The 20,664-nt window shown below is 40.8% G+C and overlaps 1 protein-coding gene across 1 annotated transcript in view; it reads right to left on the reverse strand.

Annotated features, from left to right (window-relative positions):
• Positions 1–3,398: 3,398 nt before the first annotated feature.
• CALCR (calcitonin receptor) overlaps positions 3,399–20,664 on the reverse strand; it is a 111,371-nt gene continuing 94,105 nt past the window's right edge. Inside the window, exons 9-14 of the mRNA XM_019959686.2 lie at positions 17,356–17,509; positions 15,438–15,498; positions 15,295–15,361; positions 12,713–12,928; positions 11,574–11,615; positions 3,399–5,633 (exon numbers count right to left, since the gene is read on the reverse strand). Coding sequence (XP_019815245.1) covers positions 5,238–5,633; positions 11,574–11,615; positions 12,713–12,928; positions 15,295–15,361; positions 15,438–15,498; positions 17,356–17,509 — 936 coding nt within the window. The 3' untranslated portion in view covers positions 3,399–5,237. The remainder of the gene's footprint in view (positions 5,634–11,573; positions 11,616–12,712; positions 12,929–15,294; positions 15,362–15,437; positions 15,499–17,355; positions 17,510–20,664) is intronic.

Consider the following 20,664-nt stretch of genomic DNA (forward strand, 5'->3'; position numbering starts at 1 on the left):
CACATAGGCTTAGTTGCTCTGTGACATTTGGGATCTTAGTTCCCTGATCAGGGACTGAACCTATGTCTCTTGCATTGGAAGGCAAATTCTTAACCACTGGACCACCAGGGAAGTCTCAAAAGGACTTTCAGTTTTTATTTCCTCAGTCCCTGTTTTGTGGTGGGGAAGGAAGAGAGGAGCTTGCCTGCTCTTGTGAGTGAGTTTGTAAAACCTAACCCCATTTACATGGGGCTGCTCAAGGCACTGGGTACTCTTGATTCAGACCCTAGCTCAGCCACTTACTTTGTGACGGTGGTGGGCACGTTATTCCCACTTGACTTCCATTTAGTTTTCTCATCACTAAAATGGGGATTAAAAACACGTTTGGTTGTTCTAAAGGGGAGGTAAGCTAATGTCCATAGGTTTATATTGACTTCAGTGTTTCAGTGATTGGTGTTCTTTTCTTCCTTCTCAGATTATGTCTATTTGATGGATGTTCTTCCTAAATTCTCTGTGACTGAACTCCATATTAAGCCTCACAGTATGCATTTTGGAATGACAGCATACAGAAACTATAAGGTGGCATGCAGTGGAGAAGTGCTAACTGCCCTGAGAGCTCACCAGCTACCCTACTGGGCAGAGATCTGGAGGGCTCACAGCTGGCTGTGTGTTTTGGCATGAGACTAGTGTGCTAGCTCTGATGAATGAGTCTGGCATGATTGGGTGAAAACAGATATCCTGATCTATTCTGAATTGTTTTTCTTATTGAAGATCCCTCAGTTGGTTTTTATTGAATGTCTACTTAGCACTTCACCAGTGATACTCTGAGGTTTTGTTTGGAGGCGATTTCTCCAAATTAAAATGTGATATTAAGTCTCTGCAGTAAAGGAGGCTGTGGTGACGTGCAGTGGTTGGTCATGATGGCTGGATAGTTGGCAAAGAGCAGCACAGTTTGAATGTCCGTGGAAGGATTTCTGAGAGACTTAGGTAGAAGGCATTGGATGTCTGGAAATGGAGACTGGACACTGATCAGTGACCTAAGAGACTGGCTGATCAATGCTTAAATTAATGGAAAAATCTCTGAAATCTTTCAGAGGTTTTGGAGGAAGGTATATTAGGAAAGTCTTCCTGACCTAAGTTAGTTTATAGTTTCAATGGCTGTGTTTTCTCTCCTTCAATGCTTTTCACAGATCTTAAACATATTAATTTTATGTCCAGAAGAACAAAAATTAAAAATATGGTTAGTTTTAAATTTTCAAATGTGGCTTCTCTGTGTCTTCCTGTGTCTGCATGTGTACCTTCCTGTGTCTGCATGTGCACCTTCCTGTGTCTGCATGTGCATATATTATCATCCTTTTTCTTTATGTTTCCAGCTAATTCCCCAACCTCCCTCCCCACCCCATACAAGTTGTCTATGGATTGATTCAGTAAAATCAGTTTTCCTAAGATTAAGTTAGGAGGGAGGCATCTTATTTCCTCTCTCAAAATGACAAATGATTGTTTCTTTCTGAGCTTATCTAAGTATGCTTTCCTAAATATGTCTTCTGATCCGTCCTCTTCATGAATAATCTTAAACTCTGTGTTAATTACAATGGTAAGGTGTTGAACTGTAACCTAGCCAATGAAAGAACTACTATTTTAGACCTTATTATCAAGAAAATGAGTCCTTGCTAAGCCTTTAGGAAGAGATCTTGTTCTAAGAATATTTCTTATAACTTAGCTGTCCCACTCAGGGCTCAGGTGGAGAAAAGGTCACACTCAGCTACCACCTCCAACCCTATATTGCTTTGGTTTTCCACCCCATGTGTGTGTTCTTCCACCCCAAGTTATGGTTTAAGGGTGTGGTCTTCCCAGGCAGTGCTAAAGAATCTGACTGCCAATGCCCAGAGATGCAAGGGTCAGGAAGATCCCCTGAAGGAGGAAATGGCAACCCACTACAGCATTATTGCTTGGAGGATCCCATGGACAGAGGGCTATAGTCCATGGAGCTGCAAAGAGTCAGACACGACTGAGCACACACACGTGCATGGTTTAAGGGTATGGGTTCCCTTGGCAGGTTTGACACAAAGAAATTGTTTCATAATGGCTACTATTGGCAAATATTTGTTGTATAGCTGGATGAAAAGTGTGTGAAACATCTGTTCAATCAATGATAATGAATGAAGGAATGAATGAGAAGGGTTGGAACTCTGTGATGAGTGTTTCTATCATTTCTTTTCAACATCTCTCCTTCCTCCAGAAGCCATGGTATCAACATACATCCAAAGGTCGATTTTGGGCCAAAGCTGGCAGGCAGCTGACCATTTGAATTCAAGTTACCCCATCGGAGAGTCAGATTTTACAGTATGATGGGAAATTATTTTTGTTCAACATCACAAGGGTAATGATATTTATTTGTATTCCCCAGTAGAACACAAAGGGGAAAATGTAGTCTTGATGTATCCTTTATGAAAAATTTCCTTGGATCTCCAGAGGCTAGCAATTCTCGGTGCAATTACATTGCATGAAGAACCTACAAATTGCTTCTGTTTGCCTGTATTAGTTCATCATGGTTCTCATTTAATCCTCATTTTTTTCCATTTCATGCTTTCCAGATCTGAAAATCTTTCTAATAGTGACTGTTATACATTCTAATGATACTTAATTTGTTGCCTTTTATCCAGCCTTAATCTCCAAAACTATCTTAAAAATCAATGACTACATCAATTCTAACGATCTGATGTGATGTTGGACAGTTCAAGTCTGGTCCCACAATAATGAAAAAAAACAAAACAGCAATGATAAAAGAATGTGATACTTTCTTGTTCTAGATTTCTTAGCTGTGCTTCCCAAACGTATACAAAATAGGCTGATAGTCCTGGGTGGTTTTGCATTAACAAAGGTATGAGAACCGTGCTTTGGAGGTTATAGTCAAAGTGAAGATCGAAGATGGCTACACTGACAAAGACAATAACCTTGGTATTTTTGCATGAAAGTGAAAGTGAAGTCGCGCAGTCGTGTCCGACTCTGCGACGCTATGGACTGCAGCCCACCAGGCTCCTCTGTCCATGGGATTCTCCAGGCAAGAATACTGGAGTGGGATGCCATTTCCTTCTCCAGGGGATCATCCTGACCCAGGAATTGAACCCAGGTCTCCTGCATTGCAGGCAGACGCTTTAACCTCTGACGGTATTTTTGCATATGGTTTTCTAATTTATATTTTTGGATTATCTTGCCATCTCCTGTAATACAAGCAAGATGAGATGTTAGCATCCCAGATAATACGGAATGAGCTTAGGAGATGAGATGAATGAATGAAAAGATGGATATATTTCTGTAGAAAATATGCACACATACAACTCCATGGACCGAGGAGCCTGGCAAGCCAGAGGTCATAGGGTCACAAAGAGAGTCAGACACAACTGAAACACACATACAACTTTTGCTTTATCATTACTCTTTATTAATTCATACATGGATACAGGGCAAGCATTTCACGTCATTTTGGCACTGTGCACAATTCTATAGTAAGCTGTTTGATCTTATTCAGCCACTACTATATTAGCACAATAGCATTTAGAATATTTCAGCAAAATGTTATCACGTTTGTACTAGAGCTGCCAGAAATACTGTTTTCCATGTTTGTAAACAAAAATAGGAACACTATTACATAAACACTGTGATTGGAAAAATACCCTCTTTTCAAATCCTCCCTTACATTCAAGTAAAGGAGACATAAACTACTTTAGTATCCAAAATACATTTTCTCTGAAAGAATATATTTCTCTTTTGTCTTTCCAAAACTATATCATCTCTAAAACTATATCATCTCTGAAAGGCAGTGGCATAAGAGCACATACTTGAGACTTGAGATGTGGAGGGCTTTGATGTATCTCTTCATTTAGAATACAAGTAAGGTAACTGAGTACTGTTGCAAACTCACAAATTAATCTCAGGTGCCGGTAATGATACTGGTTTACTCAGGGAGTTTTGAAGATTTTATATGAAAGTAAAGAGAGGTATGGGAATATAACATTGGATTTTAATGAGAAACTCTTATTTTAAATGAGTTGGTATACAGTTAAACTTGTAGTGGTTCATTGTTTTTTCCCCCTCCTGTTTCACTAATAGCATCAAACAAGAGGTCAACTACAAACTGATTTCTAATTAGCCCTACTGAATCTTTCTGGAAAAGGCTGAGATCTTGTTAAGCTTAGAAGCTGGGTGGAAAGCAGTTAATGGAGTTATATGGGGTCTTTTAATTACCAGTCTTAAACAAATTTATCTTTTACTGCTAGATAGCACCCAAGGGCAAGAGGTAATCTGCTTTAGAAACCTCGAGTGATTTGCTTTATAAATCCTGGAGTTTAGGAAAGTGGAAAACTCTCTTTAGAGAGAGTATTCTCTTCCACTAGGAATTTGAGTTTTTGGCAGTTTTGTGAAAAATTTAGTGATGGGTTCTTTGTGACCTCCCAATTTATAAATGTTAGTAACCAAAGCACATTCAACATGAAAGCCAATTCCTTCTTACAGAAGTCAGGACCTGCCCAAGACCAAGCTGAGCACACAGTATTAGTAAAGTAATGAACACATATAAAACTGACTTTTTTTTTTTTTTTCATTCAAAGCCTTATATCTTCCTGCCAAATGCAGGTCTTTTTTCCCCACAAACTTAGTCATCTCTACACTAGAAAGCCACGTTGTTTTGAGGAGGTCAAGTTGTAATTTGTGCGGTTTACATTGTGGGTGTGTCTGTGGATGGTAAAAATCTGAATAACATCAGAATTGATTGAAATTAAAAAAAGAAATAAAAAAATCAGAACCATAGCCAAATACCAAAGTATCCTAATTTAAAAGTTTTGAGTTAAAAAGAAAACCATTGATGGTGACTTGAATTTTTCAAAGGTAGAAATGGCTCAAGATTAACAAGGAGCACCCTGGATCTGAACTAGGTCCACTCATGTTTTACTCGGATACTTTGCTTACTTTACTCTGACATTTGTATATCTCAGTCCTGGATGAAAGATGGTATTCACAGGAATTCACAAGTGTTGCAGAGTTCACAGGTGTTGTAGAGGGAGACTCCATTCCTCCACTGTCTCCCGGAAGCAAGAGTACCAAGTAAAACTGTCTTCAGATTCACTATGGACAAATGCACTTGATACTTCTCACAAATGAGATGTGTGCTCCTGGGAGGATGGAGATCACTTGAGATGCAGGGTTGGTCTTGCTCCCAGGAAATGAGGGCTCAGGGACCACAAGGTTGTTGGCGTCACATTTCAAGCGGATGACTCTTGCTCAATGATCTCCATAGCGACGACCTCAGCACCCTCCACGGCGATGACCTCAGCAGAACCCTCCACGGCGATGACCTCAGCAGCACCCTCCACGGCGATGACCTCAGCAGCACCCTCCACGGCGATGACCTCAGCACCCTTCATGGAGATGACCTCCCCTCCCTCCATGGGGATGACCTCGGCAGCCTCCTCGCCCAGGTTGTCGGCGGGCTCGTTCTGCGGCTCCTGGTGGCAGATGTAGATCGGTGGAGTCTCAGCCAGGGCGGCGGCGGCGGCGGCAGTGGCGGCGGCGGCGTTGGCCGCACGGTGGGCCCGGCGGCGGCCATTCCAGCGCCGAGCTTGGTACTGGTTCCACTGACGCTTCAGGGCAGCCTGGACCTGGAAGACGAAAGAGAACCTTCTGTTCATATCACTGTCAGGAATGCCCTGAGCACAATTCTCGGTGCTCATCAGAGGCTGTGTGTGTGTGTGTGTATGTGTATATGTGTGTGTGTGTTAGCTGCTCAGTCGTGTCCAACTCTTTGGGACTCCGTGAACTGTAGCCCGCCAGGCTCCTCTGTCTATGGGATTCTTCAGGCAAGAATACTGGAGTGGGTAGCCATTCCCTTCTCCAGGGCATTTTCCCTACCCAGGGATGGAATCCAGGTCTCCCCCACATTGCAGGTAGATTCTTTACCCTTTGAGCCGCTAGGGAAGCCCCCATCAGAGGTTTGGGGTGGCTGAATTTTCACTTCTCATCTAAAAGGGCTGTGTGGGAAAGGCTCTGGCTATAAATACCCATCTTGGAGGAAGAATCTGCAGACGGGAGGACTGAGTAATTTGCCTCAGCTGCCCCTGGCAAGATTATTTGCTCTTTTGAGCGAAAGTTTCTTCATTAGAGCTTTTACACCATGAATGAAATTTGATTTGGTTTCATATTCAAGATGGCACGCTCATCATATTAAGAAGGCAGAATTTGAAACCTTTTTATCTGCTACAACTTCTGATACAGCAGAAGCTTTTATCTAAATCTACATGTTATTGGTCATGAAAAAGTATCTGGAAGCCATTTCACAGCTCTGGATTTTATGATAATGGCCTTATACTGTTGATTTTCCTTTATCCAGCATGGCATGAGATGAGGTGTGCCCAATAAAACTCTGGTTAGTGGTTAACAAACCATGTATTATTCGTTTTTTGTAACGCTAGATGTCATGGTGTTTGGGAAGGAGCAGTTATTCAATAAATGTTTTCTGAATGGTGTCAACATCCATTCTAGAATGAGTTTCTAACACCAAGAAAATGACCATCCATGACTGTATTGTAATTAGTGTATTGACATCCAGTGGCATTAGGGTGAGGGTGCTAAAAATGTCTAGACTGAATCTGAGGAAGAAATGGAAGTTTTATTTCATGCAAATATGAAAGCCTGAGTTTTGATATAAGACTTAGAAACACAGGTTTTGGAGAACCTGAGTCCCTCCCTGAGGTGAGTTATAAAGCACTGGGTCATCTACATTTACTGTTAGGTATTCTCTCTCACGCCATGGTGTTTGATTTGGAGAACTGCTCGGGAGCTGCAGTGGGTTGCTAATTTTGGAATTACCAGAAGCAAACACTTGTAATAGTAACATCACATCACCTTTCAATGCCGTTTCCACTGACAAGGCCATTTCACTGTGTCTCATTTGATGCCATGAAAAAGTATTGAACTTTAGGTCAAGAAACCTGCTCTGCCCACATTAGCCATGAAATCTTGGGCAGGAGAGTTAACCCCTCTGAGATTACTTTCTTCGATACAACTCTTCTATCTCACCTAGCTGCCTGATGGATTACATGGCTACAGTATGAATCGAGTGGCATCTAAGACGTAAGTATAACACCAAACAAGGAGGCCACTAGTATTCCTACGGTGATGCCCTTATTACGGCAGGATGGTGGTCTTTAGACTGAAGGAAACTCTTCTGTCATATGTGTGGATGTGTATCTTTGGAGGGTGGTGTTGCCAAGGATATAAAAAGAGCTCTTGATGACATAGTTTCTGATCTCATGTTCAGTTATTTCTCATATATTCTAAGCTAGGTCTCCACAGAGAGTCCTCAACAGCCTGGAAAATATTGGATGCTAATGAGAATGAAAGTGAAAAGTTGCTCAGTGCCGTCTATGGGGTCGCACAGAGTCGGACACGACTGAAGCGACTTAGCAGCAGCAGCAGCAGCAGCAGCGCGAATGAAAGTTTTCTTCACATTGTGATTTGTGCTGGGAAAAGGGTGTTGTTCAATGTTTTTGGGAAAAGGAAAGGTAATACCCTTGATGGGAAGATTACCCTAGCAATGTATTTTCAAATACGAACGCACTTATTAAAGGTATTGATGAATGAATAGTTCAGACTCTCCTCTTGCATCACCCACTTTGTCTTCTACTTCACTCCTGAAAAAGCTACCATGTTTCCCTGTCAGTTTGTGAGCTTTGCTTTGCAATCTATGCAGTATGGAGAGTTACAGAATTGAAGAGACTAGACTGATTATATAAGAAAGGGCTGATATGAAACCATAGCTGAATCCATTTGGGAAAGAACATCCCTCCTGAGTTATACTTTCAGCTAAATACCTGTGGCCATGGCATTCTTCCTTTAGCACCTCTTCAAGAACCTAGTAAATATTTCAATTGCTTTCCAATTTGGGGGCTGTACTGTCTATTAGACAATAGGTCCTTAAATGCTGAGTTTATGATCTAGGAACTATCAAATGCCCTGCTGAATTAGGAAATATACAGCTCAGAGAACCACTGTCCCCAGACAAAGGGACTGATGGTTTCTGTGGATTCAAAATCTCCTAAATACCAACGTTGTCTTTATAGCTAAAACGTAACCCAGATATTTAGAGATATTTAAATGTATTTAAAGATAAACGTAACACAGATATTTAACACTGTCTGAGGCGGACAGTGCCCAGCAGGGGTAAAAAAGGAAGTCCTTTGTTTTGCCTCATCTGTCTTTTTAAAATAATCTCCACTGGAGGATCTATGCATACTAATGAAGTACCCAGCATGAGGCCAAAGGGTTTGAAGTCTATTTTAATTTTTAAAAATTATGACAGAAATGTTCATTGCCTCCTGTAATTGTATTCCAGAATTATAAGCTATCCTTTTGTGTGGAGATGGCAATCTGCTTCCATTTGTAAACCACACATGTAAGAATAGGCCCTTAGCAGCATGTGAAAGACACTTCAATAATTTCAGTTTAATAAGGGCAATTATCTCCTACAATACCTCAGGTTGAGCCTAACAGTGCTTTGATCACAAGAATATGGGCATTGAATCTATTTTGAAAAAACAGAGGAGACTTTGGTTGCTTCTGAAAAGCATCAGAAATATAAGGAGTTGCCCATGGGGAGCGTAGAATACACAAAGTTTTGAATTATATAAATGCATTGCTAGTTATAAAAGCAATTAACAGATCACATCACATTTTCCCGATTATGCCAAATTTATTGTCAACTGTAAAAAAAAATATGAGTCCTGATGGCTTGAAGGAATAATGATTATAGCTGGTTCTATTTGTAACTAACTGTATAGGGTGGGTAACATTTGGAGGTCTCTCTTTCTATATTTGTGAAAAAGAAAATCAGGTTGGAATCTTCGTGGTTGTTTGGATGTTTTAGTCTTTGGCCTTTGTTTTCCTGTTAAGTTCATTGTAAGAACTTGCATTATGTGCTCTTGAATGGAAAATGAGCTTTATCTCAAGAGTTCTGATCGTTTTTTGTCTAGGACAAAGAAATCATAGCTTAGCTTTGGGTCTTGAAGCTGACTTTCTTGAGTTTTCTAGAAAGGCAGTATTTTTGAAAACCAAGTTTTATTGAATAAATTTTTAAATAGAAAAATTTAGCTTTGCATATGAAGTGATAACATTACTGATCTGGAAATAGCACTAGGGACATAAGGAGAATCCCTTGCAAACAGGAAAGGGAAGTGGTGAGTACAGAGCTAGGAAAAATTGGGCATCTTGATGACTGTAATCTGGAGAAGGAAATGGCTACCCACCCCCGTATTCTTGCCCAGAGAATCCCATGGACAGAAGAGCTTGGCAGACCCCAGTCCATGGAGTCACAAAGAGTCGGATGCAACTAAGCACATAGCTGTAGTCATCTTTTTGAGGTCTCTTAGATCCTTAGTAACTGAAATGATTGGATGGTCAGTGTCCACTGTCTGGGAAGAGTTGTGGGAAATGTTTTTTACATAAGCGTGCTCTCACAGTCACCTCCTGACACCCGGCACTGGAATTCTCAAAAATCCTTTCCTCCACTGACTATGTGATCCATTTCCATGGCAGGAATCACTGACCACAAATGGATAATAATGAAAAATTAAAACCTTTATCTTCATTGTGGAACTGACGTATCAGTCCCCTAGATTTCTGCTAAAATGTAACTCAGTCAGGCAAAGCCTGATCACAGCCCTATCTCAGACGCAGCTGGAAATCACTTCCTGCAGGAGCAAGTGCCCTGCCCGTGTTCAGTGTGGTAAGATAATATGCCCACAGAAGACCCAGCTGAGGCCCAGATGCCTACAACTCATGGGACTGTGATATTGCATTTGGCACACTACATAATTTCTATATTATTAGAAATGTCACACTTGTACGTTCCCCCAGTAACATGATACTAATTAAAATGGAGATGGTTTCTTTAATTCTAAAAGCAGAGAGAACACACTTGAACTAGAGACTTTCAACTGTCAGGCGCACCTCTGGGCCCACTTTCTATACCTGCCACTTCAGAGACAGCATCATGGTTAAGACACAATCAATATTGAGGTATTTTTATAAGTGCATGCAGTTCTCTAGTGTTTTCAAAGTATACTCTGCCTGAACCTGATTTTTATATTAGCCCTATACTGATATTATTTTAGATGAAAATATTTATTTTGTATGCCACCTGAGCCAATTCAAAAGGCAGGGATATATGTTCACAGGAACTGATATAAAGATGGGGTGACCTAAGTCCTATATATTTATTAGTTTTTACTATTCTTAAAGAGATACTTTGTTGCTAACAGAAAGATGTTTTACATTTCTATCTCAGGCTTTCAGGATAGTCCCTAGCAATAAAGAATGTACAGTATATTTTTGTTGGATTAAGGAAGGAGTTGATGGATGAATGAAGGAATAAAATATATCAATTAAAACAGAGAACAGGAGCAACAGTATTGCAATTTGAGGGCTGGAGATGAGCAAGAGGTTGCAGAGCTGCAAAATATCATAGGTGCTCACTGAATGTTGTTTAACTGAAGCAATAAAGACTAGAAAATTCATTAAATATCAATTGATAATGGTTAGACAATGGTTCTAATTACCAACTTGGAAATAATATATAGATCTCTTAACAAAATGTGATATGCTTTGGTATAAAATTATTAATAAAGATTGATTTAAAATGATCATAGATACTTTAACATTAAAAGTTATGAGGTGTATAACTCAAAGAAGTATACTAATGAAGCTTCAGGAAGGAGACATATATATAATGCTGTGCAGTGGAAGATTTAGTCCATTTAACTAGAAATCAGGAAATCTGGGTTCTAGTCCTGGTTATAAGCTATGATTGTGACATTGTGCAAGTCACGTGATCTTTCTGGAGTTTTGATTTCTCACCTGACAAACGAGGGAGCTTTCAAATCACATTCTTCGCAGCCCTGGAAGTTCTTTGGTACAAATTTAAGCAGCTCCACTTATGTTTTACAAATTGGGCTTCCATGTAGAATATCATTGGAAGAAAGGGAACTCTGGCTAAAAAAACCCTTTAAAACACTGGCCATGTGGATCTCTAGGTTTTCCTGATCTAAATATTCAGGTAACAAATTACTTACTCCCTTTTGAGTCTTAACTCCAGGGTGATTTTCCAAGAGTTGAATAGGTGTTGTGACACTGGCATCAGGCAAATGGAAAAGAAGGCAGTGACTCAAGATAGACTGGCTAGATACTGGCTCTGCCCTAGTGATGGGTTGGTTCTTCCCAAGGGAATGGGGATGTGACTTGGGTTCTATGGGAACCCAGAATAGCTTTCACTGTTGCTTCTCAGGGTTCCAACCAGCTTACGGTACAATGCCAGGAAATGTGAATTTATCTACCTGTCTGGATAATATCTGCAATTGTACCACACAAGAACATAGATAAGATTCAACTTGCAGTAGTGGAAAAAATAAGATCGGGCTAGTCAGGAAACCCTGTAAGGTCAACTGTAGAAGTGAGAGACAGTGCAAAGCACACAGAGGCCCTCGGGAGGTGGTAAAGTGCTGGCTTCATATAAAGAGGTGACACTATTACGTGAAAGGCACGCTTACCTCGTGGTTGCAGAAGCAGTAGATGATGGCCACGAAGAATCCCTAAAAAGAGGAGGAAAAATGGAGCTGAAGTTATTTTTGTGTGTGTTGTGTTGTTTAGTAATCAATACAAATAGACAACCTGGAGAGGAATATTTCACTACGGCAATAGCAAGTCAAAGCTTGATGGAAAAACAATTACTACCACTCATGTCCAGGGCTTAGCTCCAAGACTGTTCCATCAGGAATGACTTTTTCTCATAAGGATTCTATTTTTTGGCTACAAGGACTGTTCTCATTAATCTGGTTAATATATTGCTTCCCTTAACATGGAGACTTATAGCAGAATATGCTGATTATAGGGGATATGAAAAGAATTTTTGTACCCAAAAAACTTTAAAACGAGGCTCTTGTAGAGTTTAGTAGAGAGAACTTTTGCAAGCACACATTACAATGCATGGCTATAGGCCTGACTCTGACCTGTCTCCTTGTGGTGAACTAGCGCAGTACTGTACCCACAGCTAAGTCCACCTCGCCAAACAGGACATGGATTTAGTAACTACTCTGAGTTCCTGTCACCATTCAAGATTCCTGCGTCCCCAAGCTTGTGTCTAGAGAAATGGTCAAAATTGTTGATGATGATCCAGTTTGGAAAACCAACTGGCATGGATTACATGGGTCTTCAACACTCTCCTCAAAAAAGTAAAACCCAATGTGGCCCTCAGATGTGGGGGAGAAGGAGAGGTCAACGACTGTGGGAGTAACTCTGTCCTCAGCACTGGGCAAGTGGGTCAATTTCTGGACAAATACTTCAGTTGTTGTTGTTTAGTCACTCAGTCACTTCTGACTCTTGTGTGACTCCATGGATGGTTGCCCGCCAGGCTCCTCTGTCCATTGGATTTCCAGATGTATTCTCAAAGTTCAGGCCTCCCATTTCCTGTTTCCTTGCCCAGTTTTAAGATTCAAAACGTGGGGAAGCAGGCAGTGAGGAAGACAGAGAGGGCCACCTCCCTTCCAGGTAATGCGTGTTCAAAAGGCTCATTCTCATCACAGAGGAGCCCCAGACAACTGTGGCCCCTGCTCCAAGTAGCTGAGAGAGTGGCTGCATCCACGGTTCCCCCCTCACCCGGAAGTGAATCAGAGAGCGCATCACCCCTCACCTGGAAGTGAATCAGAGAGTGCATCACGAAGTCGTAGATCTTCCCAAGCACGGGGTGGGAAGGTCGCCAGGGAAGGATGACGAACTGGACCCCCAGAAGGGGCACCAGGATCAGGGTGGCCCTCACCGCCTTCAGGTATATGTACGAGTCCTCCTGCGATTCCTTTATTTTCTTCACAAGCACCCGGATGATGTTCAGCAGGAAGAAGAAGTTCAACTGCAAAGATTGACGATGTTCTGAGCAAATTCTCCCGGTGAACGTCCCTGAAGGACACCCCCTTGGGCCCAGTTCTTAGCTACCCAGTGTGTGTGGTGGGGTGGGGAGGAGGGCTGGCACCCACACTGGATGGAACACAAGAGACTGCCTGAGAACTGAGACCATCTGCTCCTTGTTATGACAACATGGAGCATCAGGGGGGCCAAATACTCTTTTTGAGCATGAATTAACATCCCTCCCTTTTTTTTTTTTCTAAATGAGAAAATAATATCCTGAATATGTAACTATATTAGGTTCAAATCTAAGGAAGATGTTTTATTCTTTATTTAGGTTTTTATCGTTTTTCCAAAGGGAAGTAAAAAATGGTATTTTTAGATATCACCTTCTTATCTTTTCATTAAGATTTCCCCCTTAGCTAGGACTAGTTAACTAAAAGTAAAATGGGGGTCTGAGAAATTTACCTGTAAAGCTTATGCAGTGGAGAAGGCTAACCCAAACTACTTCTTGTTTTCTAGTAACACTGTTTAAAGGAAATCACTTCACAGAGGCATAATGTACATTCAATAGAGATTCTAAGTTTACAATTGGAAAGTTTAGATAAATGTATGTACCAGGGTAACAACCACTCCAAACAAGAAAAGAGCACTTCCACCACCCCAGAAAGCCCCCTCTTGCCCCTTTGCAGTCAACAACTCCATCCCCCCACCTCTAGTAGCCACTGATTTCTAGCATCACAGAAATGGGAGTGTGTATACACACACACACACACACACACACACATTGTGTATTCTTTGGTTACTTTGGTTTAACATACTATCTGTGAGATTCATTTGTGTTGTATATATTGGCATTTCATTCATTTTTACTGCTGAGTAGTACTGCATTATATTAATAATACACACGTAATTTGTTTATTCATTCTCCTGTTTATGGAAATTGCAATGGTTTCCAAAATTTGATTGTTATGAATAAGCAGGCAGTGAATACCTGTGTACAGGTCTTTGTGGGGGCATGTTTTCATTTGGAAAAGTGACCTAAGAGTGGAAGGCAAGGCCTGTTCACATGGTGAATGTAGTTTAACTTTATGAGAAGCTGCCAAACTGTTTTCCAAAGAGGTGGCTTCATGTTACACTCCCTCCAGCATTATGTGAGAATTCCAGCTGTTCTTCACGCTTGCCAGCACTTGGTATGGTCACTCTTTAGTATCTGCTGTTCTTGTAGATCACAAAAAACTACTTTTGGCTGTGAAAGTTAGTTTTGAAACCAAGGTTGTTTTAACATTTCAATTGATCATTTATTTAAAAATAATCAGAGTGGTTTTTCTACCTGGAGTAGAAATAAATGTTGTTACCCCCAAAATTCAAGAAGGCAAGAGATCTTTAATAAAAATAAAATTCTTACGCAGTGGTGATAAATATTCAAGACCCACGTTAGTAGGTCCTTGTGAGCACAGTTGAACTAGTAAGTACATCGCTACTCTGAAAAATGGCAAAAGAAATTGAATCTGCATTGGAAAGGCCAGGAAAGTCAGGAGACAGTCTGGGTGTGACCCAGTTTGATCAGTTACTAATGGATGATTCTTCAGTACAGGAGAAGAGTATCATCTATGACTCCGACTGTTTTTATTTTTCTAATTCTTATCTGAAGAAAACAATCTTTGAGATTAATGGGGGAAATAATGTCTAAATATTAAATTTGATGGCTCTGATGATGGCCAACATATAGTAAACTATGGGTAGAAATAAAGAACTTGGATATAGATTCAGATAATCATATTCTCTCCCTGCCCAACCTACTTGGCATGGGATTCTAAATGACTTAACTTGAGCCTTTGAGTCTAGTTTTCCTAATGAGTGAACCATCTTGATGTGTCCACTCTGAAGGACTGCTGTTAGCAAACAGCATGGCAATGTATGTGAAATGCCTGATATACTGTAAGTGCATGTTCAGTGGTAGTCATGATGATGGCTCGTGGACCGAAGGTGAGATGGAAGATGGTTTAGTTTGGCAGAGCCCAGTGGAAAATGGTGCAAGGGGACTTTGTGGTCTCTCTCATTCTTATCAGCAACATCTTCACCTTTGGTCTTTATCTTTAATTAGGAGAATTTATTGAATTGTCTAAAAAAAAAAAAAACCCCACTGTATTGTTGCTGTGGCTTGTATAGAAACAAGCTTATGCCCCTCCGCTCAATTGTATTAAATAAAAATCATTTAAAAAAAAGATCCTTGGATCAAATTATTATTATAGATTGTCATTAAATTAACTTCATTTTGGAGTTGGGCTACACATACTACATAAAACCATCTCAACAGAACACCCCAGAGAGATAACACTGTTAATAATGGATTTAAAAAGCAATTCTCACCACCAGTGCCCCCATGACCGGACCGTGGATGATGTAAAGCAGGTTGGTGTCCACACTCAGCCAGCAGCTGAATAAAAGAAGGGGGAATACATTAATATCACATTTTATTTACAAATAAATTGACTAACAACCACAATACTTACTTGTCGTTGAATAACAGAGCCCGAGCAATAGCATGAGCAGTGCTTGGCAGCAGCGGGAGTCCTAAAATGGGAAAAAAAAAAAGTGCAAAAGCTATGACTACAGCTGGTTGGAAAGAACAGTGACAAATTCAACATCTTGTCAAGATGTCGTCCTGATGTTCTTGTGCAAATTATCTTTGGTCAAAGCAGATAAAATGCTCTTAGAACGTCACAAACTGTAACAGAGTTTGGTTAACAGCATCCAGTTACTTAAAAGCCTTTCACAAATTATCCAGTGTGGTAGGTACATGATGATGACCAGCAACTGAGACCAGAAAGCTTTTCATTGTGTGTGAACTGGGCTCTGTTACAGAGGGGAGCAGGGTTGTCCTGAAGGGACGTGACCTTCAGGTCATACGCTGACCTGAGACAGCGTATGAAAGCCAAAGTCTGATTGCTCCAAAGATGCTCTCAATATTTCTTCTAGGCTTTTTGTTCTTCTGTTTACAACACGTGTGTTGATCCTATTTTCATTGAATAAGAACACTGTAGCTCAGAATCTACTTCCCTGAGTAAACCTTGAAGTATTTGTCAAAAACAGCTGAATTTACAAATGGAATGAAGGACGTAGCTGCTGGCAGTGCACCCTGTCTGAATCTTTTACAAATTAACCTTCATTATATAAAAGTAATCTAGAGTAAAGTAATTTTTATAAAAAACAAAACATTCTCTTTTTCTCAGATGTACCCATGCCCAATAAAATATTGTTTCATGTGGTTGAGATTTGTAGACAGTTTTAAAACCTATCCTCAGATTAAGAAATGTGTCTCAGGTGAATTAGACTGCCACACTTTTTTTTCCTGTGAATTTTGTGCAAAAGGATATTCAGAATATTGAGTTTTCATCTAAGAACCACCTCAGCTTCTTAACCCATGAAGCATATAGTTCAAAATGGGACCATCAATTAAATGTTTGACTTGAAAGAATTCTGAGTTGACTATTTACACAAGACATAACTGTCTTTTATTCACAGCAGTTCTAACACCCCACTCAGGTTTAGAATCAGAGATTCATCCTCTGGATTGATTTTGAAATGCACATTTTAGAGTTAGACAGAGAAGCAATATGGAGATTTCACTTCTACCTTGTCATTTTGTAGAAAGGAAACATGTTTTATACTTTAGAGTGTAGACTCTGTATCTGCTAATTCCTAGGGCTCGTCACCTTCCCCTAATCATGATGTCACTTTTTACACAGTTTAGTTCTTCTTTCCTTTTCCTCTTCTCCCTCCAGGCTTCCAGAGCCATAACAACCTTTCCCTTCCACTAAAGACAGTGAGAGAAAGAATAATCCTTCTCCCCCTAGGATTTTTCTCCTGGAGCGCTAGATATGTTTTATTTGTTCACTATAAAAGTTCATGGAGGGTAGGGAATTTCATTCTTTGGATTACAACAATGGGAGGGCCAGCAAGGCAAAGAATCAATCTGAAGTGGGTTGTAAAATAAATGAATTTTCTGAGAACTTCAGCATTTGAAGTTGCTTCGATTTGGGAGAAAATGACCAGTAAGTGGTCCCATGCCGACTTATAAGGAAGTAACTCCTGAAAGAAGCATTCTTTCATTTTCTCTTGGGGAGATTTGGATCTTCTCTCCATCAGGGCATGCTTTCTGCCCATCTGTCAGCTGGGTTTGTTTCCTGAAGACATTCTCATCACCACAGCCCTCTTTTGTGGCACTCACCCCCATGCCTACCACAGTCTGTCTGAACTTATTAAGAGTGTCTATCAAGTTCTCTTGGAGATTGAACTGTGGCCAGGACCTGTGTTCCATCTCTCCTCATAGAACCTGAGCCCTTGACTCTCTTCTGATCAAGACTAGCAGAAGACTACCATCAGACAGAGGTAACAGCGGATCAAAACTCAGCAGCAGAAGATACCTACCCCAGCCCAGGAGGTAGTACCACCACATGCGCTGCCCCTCAGCGAACACAGACACCACGATGAGAGTGTGCAGGTAGAGGCCTTCGCAGAGCATCCAGAAATAGTTGCACGACATCATGTACTGGTGGAAAAAGTGCAGAACCTTGCACATCGGCTGTTGGAAAGAAACGAAGATACTCAGAGGAAGACATCTGCAATGATTTGGCCATGAACAGAGGATGAACGTGAAAATGAGCCAAAGTATCTGCATTCAGCCAGACAGAGAGTTTCCCCGAGCATCTCTCAACATGTGTCACCTACTAGATGCAGAGATCAGGGTACTAGCTCATAGGTGATTAGTATCACATGTAAACAGCCAACTAGGGCAATGGAATTCCAGTGCCCCAAGTGTTCTTGTGGGCTGAGTTATATAGAGTTATTGTTGTTTAGTCTGCGCTAAGTTGCGTTTGACTCTTTGTGACCCCATGCACTGTAGCCCGCCAGGCTCCTCTGTTTATGGAATTCTCCAGGCAAGAATACTGGAGTGAGTTGCCATTTCCTTCTCCAGGGGATCTTCCCGACCCAGGGATGGAACCCGCGTCTCCTGCATTGGCAGGCGGATTCTTTACCACTGAGCCACCAGGGACCTATAGACTAGGCAAGTTTATTTTCTTATAATGTGTCTGAGAACCATAATTTCTGACAGCATCCAAGGATTCATCACATGACTTTTATGGCCCCTTTTCTATGGCCAATGAGGAGAATAACACAGAAATTGTTAATGCTGTCCTGAAGTTTACTGATCTGTTAATGATACCTACTTAACATTAAAAAAAAAAGAGAGAACTGGATGATCCATTTCTCATACATGAGCCAGGAGCTATGTTGAGCCCATCTGACCCGAGGGATTTTGTTTTTATAAGGGAGCCTTAGTTTCCACACTGGGGTCCAAATGTTTGGGACACAGAGATAAGGATGGCATCCTCACTTGGTACTGAATAATCCCTCCAAAAATATCCAATTCAAATATAAATAATAAAAGAGTTCATAGTGGTGCTTTTCAAATGTCAGCATGCATCAAAATCACTGGGAGAGCTTGTTAAAACACAGATTTTGGGGGCTCCAGTAGTAGAGATTCTAATTCTGAAGATCTAGGGTGAGCCATGAGATTCTCCTTTCTAGTAAGGATCCAAGTGACGCTTAAGCTGTTGGTTTAAGGGCCACACTTGGGATAGATTTCGGGTATATAAGGAGTTTCCTCAGCACCTGACTCCTGTTTTGCTTTCTTGCTAGCTTTCTGGTAATAATAACCCTAACCATTGAAGAGCACAAGCTTGTTCTTCCAGCAGATTCACAATGCAATGGCGCAACGCCCTGGCTTTGATTCACATGCATACTAAAACCACCTGAGGAGGAGTTGGAGAACTGTTTGTCAAGATGCCGGAACAGTTGACGAACTGAAAGGCAAAACGCGTGCCTGTCAACTTGAAAACTGTCAGTGGGTCCAGTATTTAGTACTAGCTGAATGAAGGAGGAAGATCCCCCAGTCAGAAAGTCAGCATTAACTTTGAAAGAAACCACTGCAGCCTTTCTCTCTAGAGAAATTTAGAAGATCCAGTGTTTTCAATTAAATGTGAATCTGTCATGCAGTCTTGGACTGATTTTTGATAACACCTCAGAGAAAATGAGCTTGAATCTGTGTGATTGTGGTCACAACTGGGTGTGTTTAGCAAAAAGAAAAAAACAAAACAAAACAAAACAAAAAAACGCTGGAGAAAAAGTCCCATATGAGATAAATATGTTGGAAAATGATCCAGAAATTGGCAAAGGCAACATTCTGGAAGTGATTGGGAAACAAGGCCAGAGAAAACAGAAACATGCTTTGGAGGGGGGCACCTGTTAGACCTGTGGCAGGGGAATAAAAATTAACAGCTTGCTACACTCAAGGGTCTTTTCTCTATACAGTATAATGAGGGTATTATCACTTTGGGGATTTTCAAAGCCATGACTGAATGAGTTTTACATTCTCATGCCACAGCCCTTTTGGTTATTTGAGATTTAAAAACCTCTGAGTATGTGCATTCTGCTTTCACACTTAGTCATTTAAGATTTGAGCAGCATTTTACACATGCTCTGAGTTTCCATGTCTCCCATGCTGTGTAACACAGAAATGAAACTTGGTACCACGGTTAGAAAGTCATGAGTGCTTACAGCCATGACAATGGTAACAACTATGATATAAATAATAATAGCTAATGTGAGAGTTCTTGCGCGGCAGACTCAATTTTATGGGTTTTAGATGTATTGGTTCATTTCATCCTCACAAGCAACTCTTTGAGAAAGGCACTACGGTTATCATTATCAGGAAAGTGAAGCACAGTGAGATTAAGCAACTGGCTCAAGATTAATCTGTAGGTAGAAGAGTTGGGATTTGACATCCTGGGCTTTAGCAAGAACAATGCTATGGTATTTGAAGCAAGCCCCCTAAACACAACAAATATCAAACTGACTATTGTGCCATAGCTTTCTGACAGTTAACCAACATATCCCAAGGGAGTGTACAAAACTTCTAGTATTTACATGTGGTACATATTATAATGAAATATTACTGAGCCATTAAAAAGAATGAAATAATGCTATTTGCAGCAGCATGGATGGATGTAGAGGTTGTCATGCTGAGTGAAGTAAGTCAGACAGAGAAGACAAATATCATATGACATCCCTTATAGTCAGGATCTAGAAAGAAATGATACAAAAGAACTTATTTGCAAAGCAGAGACAGACTCACAGACTTGGAGAGCTAACTTACGGTTGCAGATGGAGGGAGGAGGAAGGATGGGAGGAAAGGATAGTTAGGGAGTTTGGGATGGACGTGTAAAAACTGTTGTGTTTAAAATGGATAACCAACAAGGTCCTACTGCATAGCACAGGCAACTCTGCTCAGTGTCATGTGGCAGCCTGGATGGGAGGGGAGTTTGGGGGAGAAGGGATACATGTATATGCATGGGTGAGTCCCTTCGCTGTTCACCTGAAACTACCATAATGTTGTTAATCAGCTATACTCCAATACAAAATAAAAAGGTAAACAAAATAAATCAAAAGGGGAAAGAAAACTTCTAGTATCTCAGCTGAAAGTTTCTTTTTAAGAATGAAAACAAATCTAGAATAAGTGCACTAAATTCATGACAGCCTTCTCAAAGCAAGGGAAACAAGGGCAAACACTGAGATGAGGACTCCCTCCCAAAACCATGCTGCAAGACACTGCTTGTAGGTCACTATCAGTAGCCTCAGACATGCAGATGACACCACCCTCATGGCAGAAAGGGAAGA

Source organism: Bos indicus, chromosome 4 (assembly GCF_029378745.1).
Source record: "Bos indicus isolate NIAB-ARS_2022 breed Sahiwal x Tharparkar chromosome 4, NIAB-ARS_B.indTharparkar_mat_pri_1.0, whole genome shotgun sequence".
Classification (NCBI taxonomy): Eukaryota; Metazoa; Chordata; class Mammalia; order Artiodactyla; family Bovidae; genus Bos; species Bos indicus.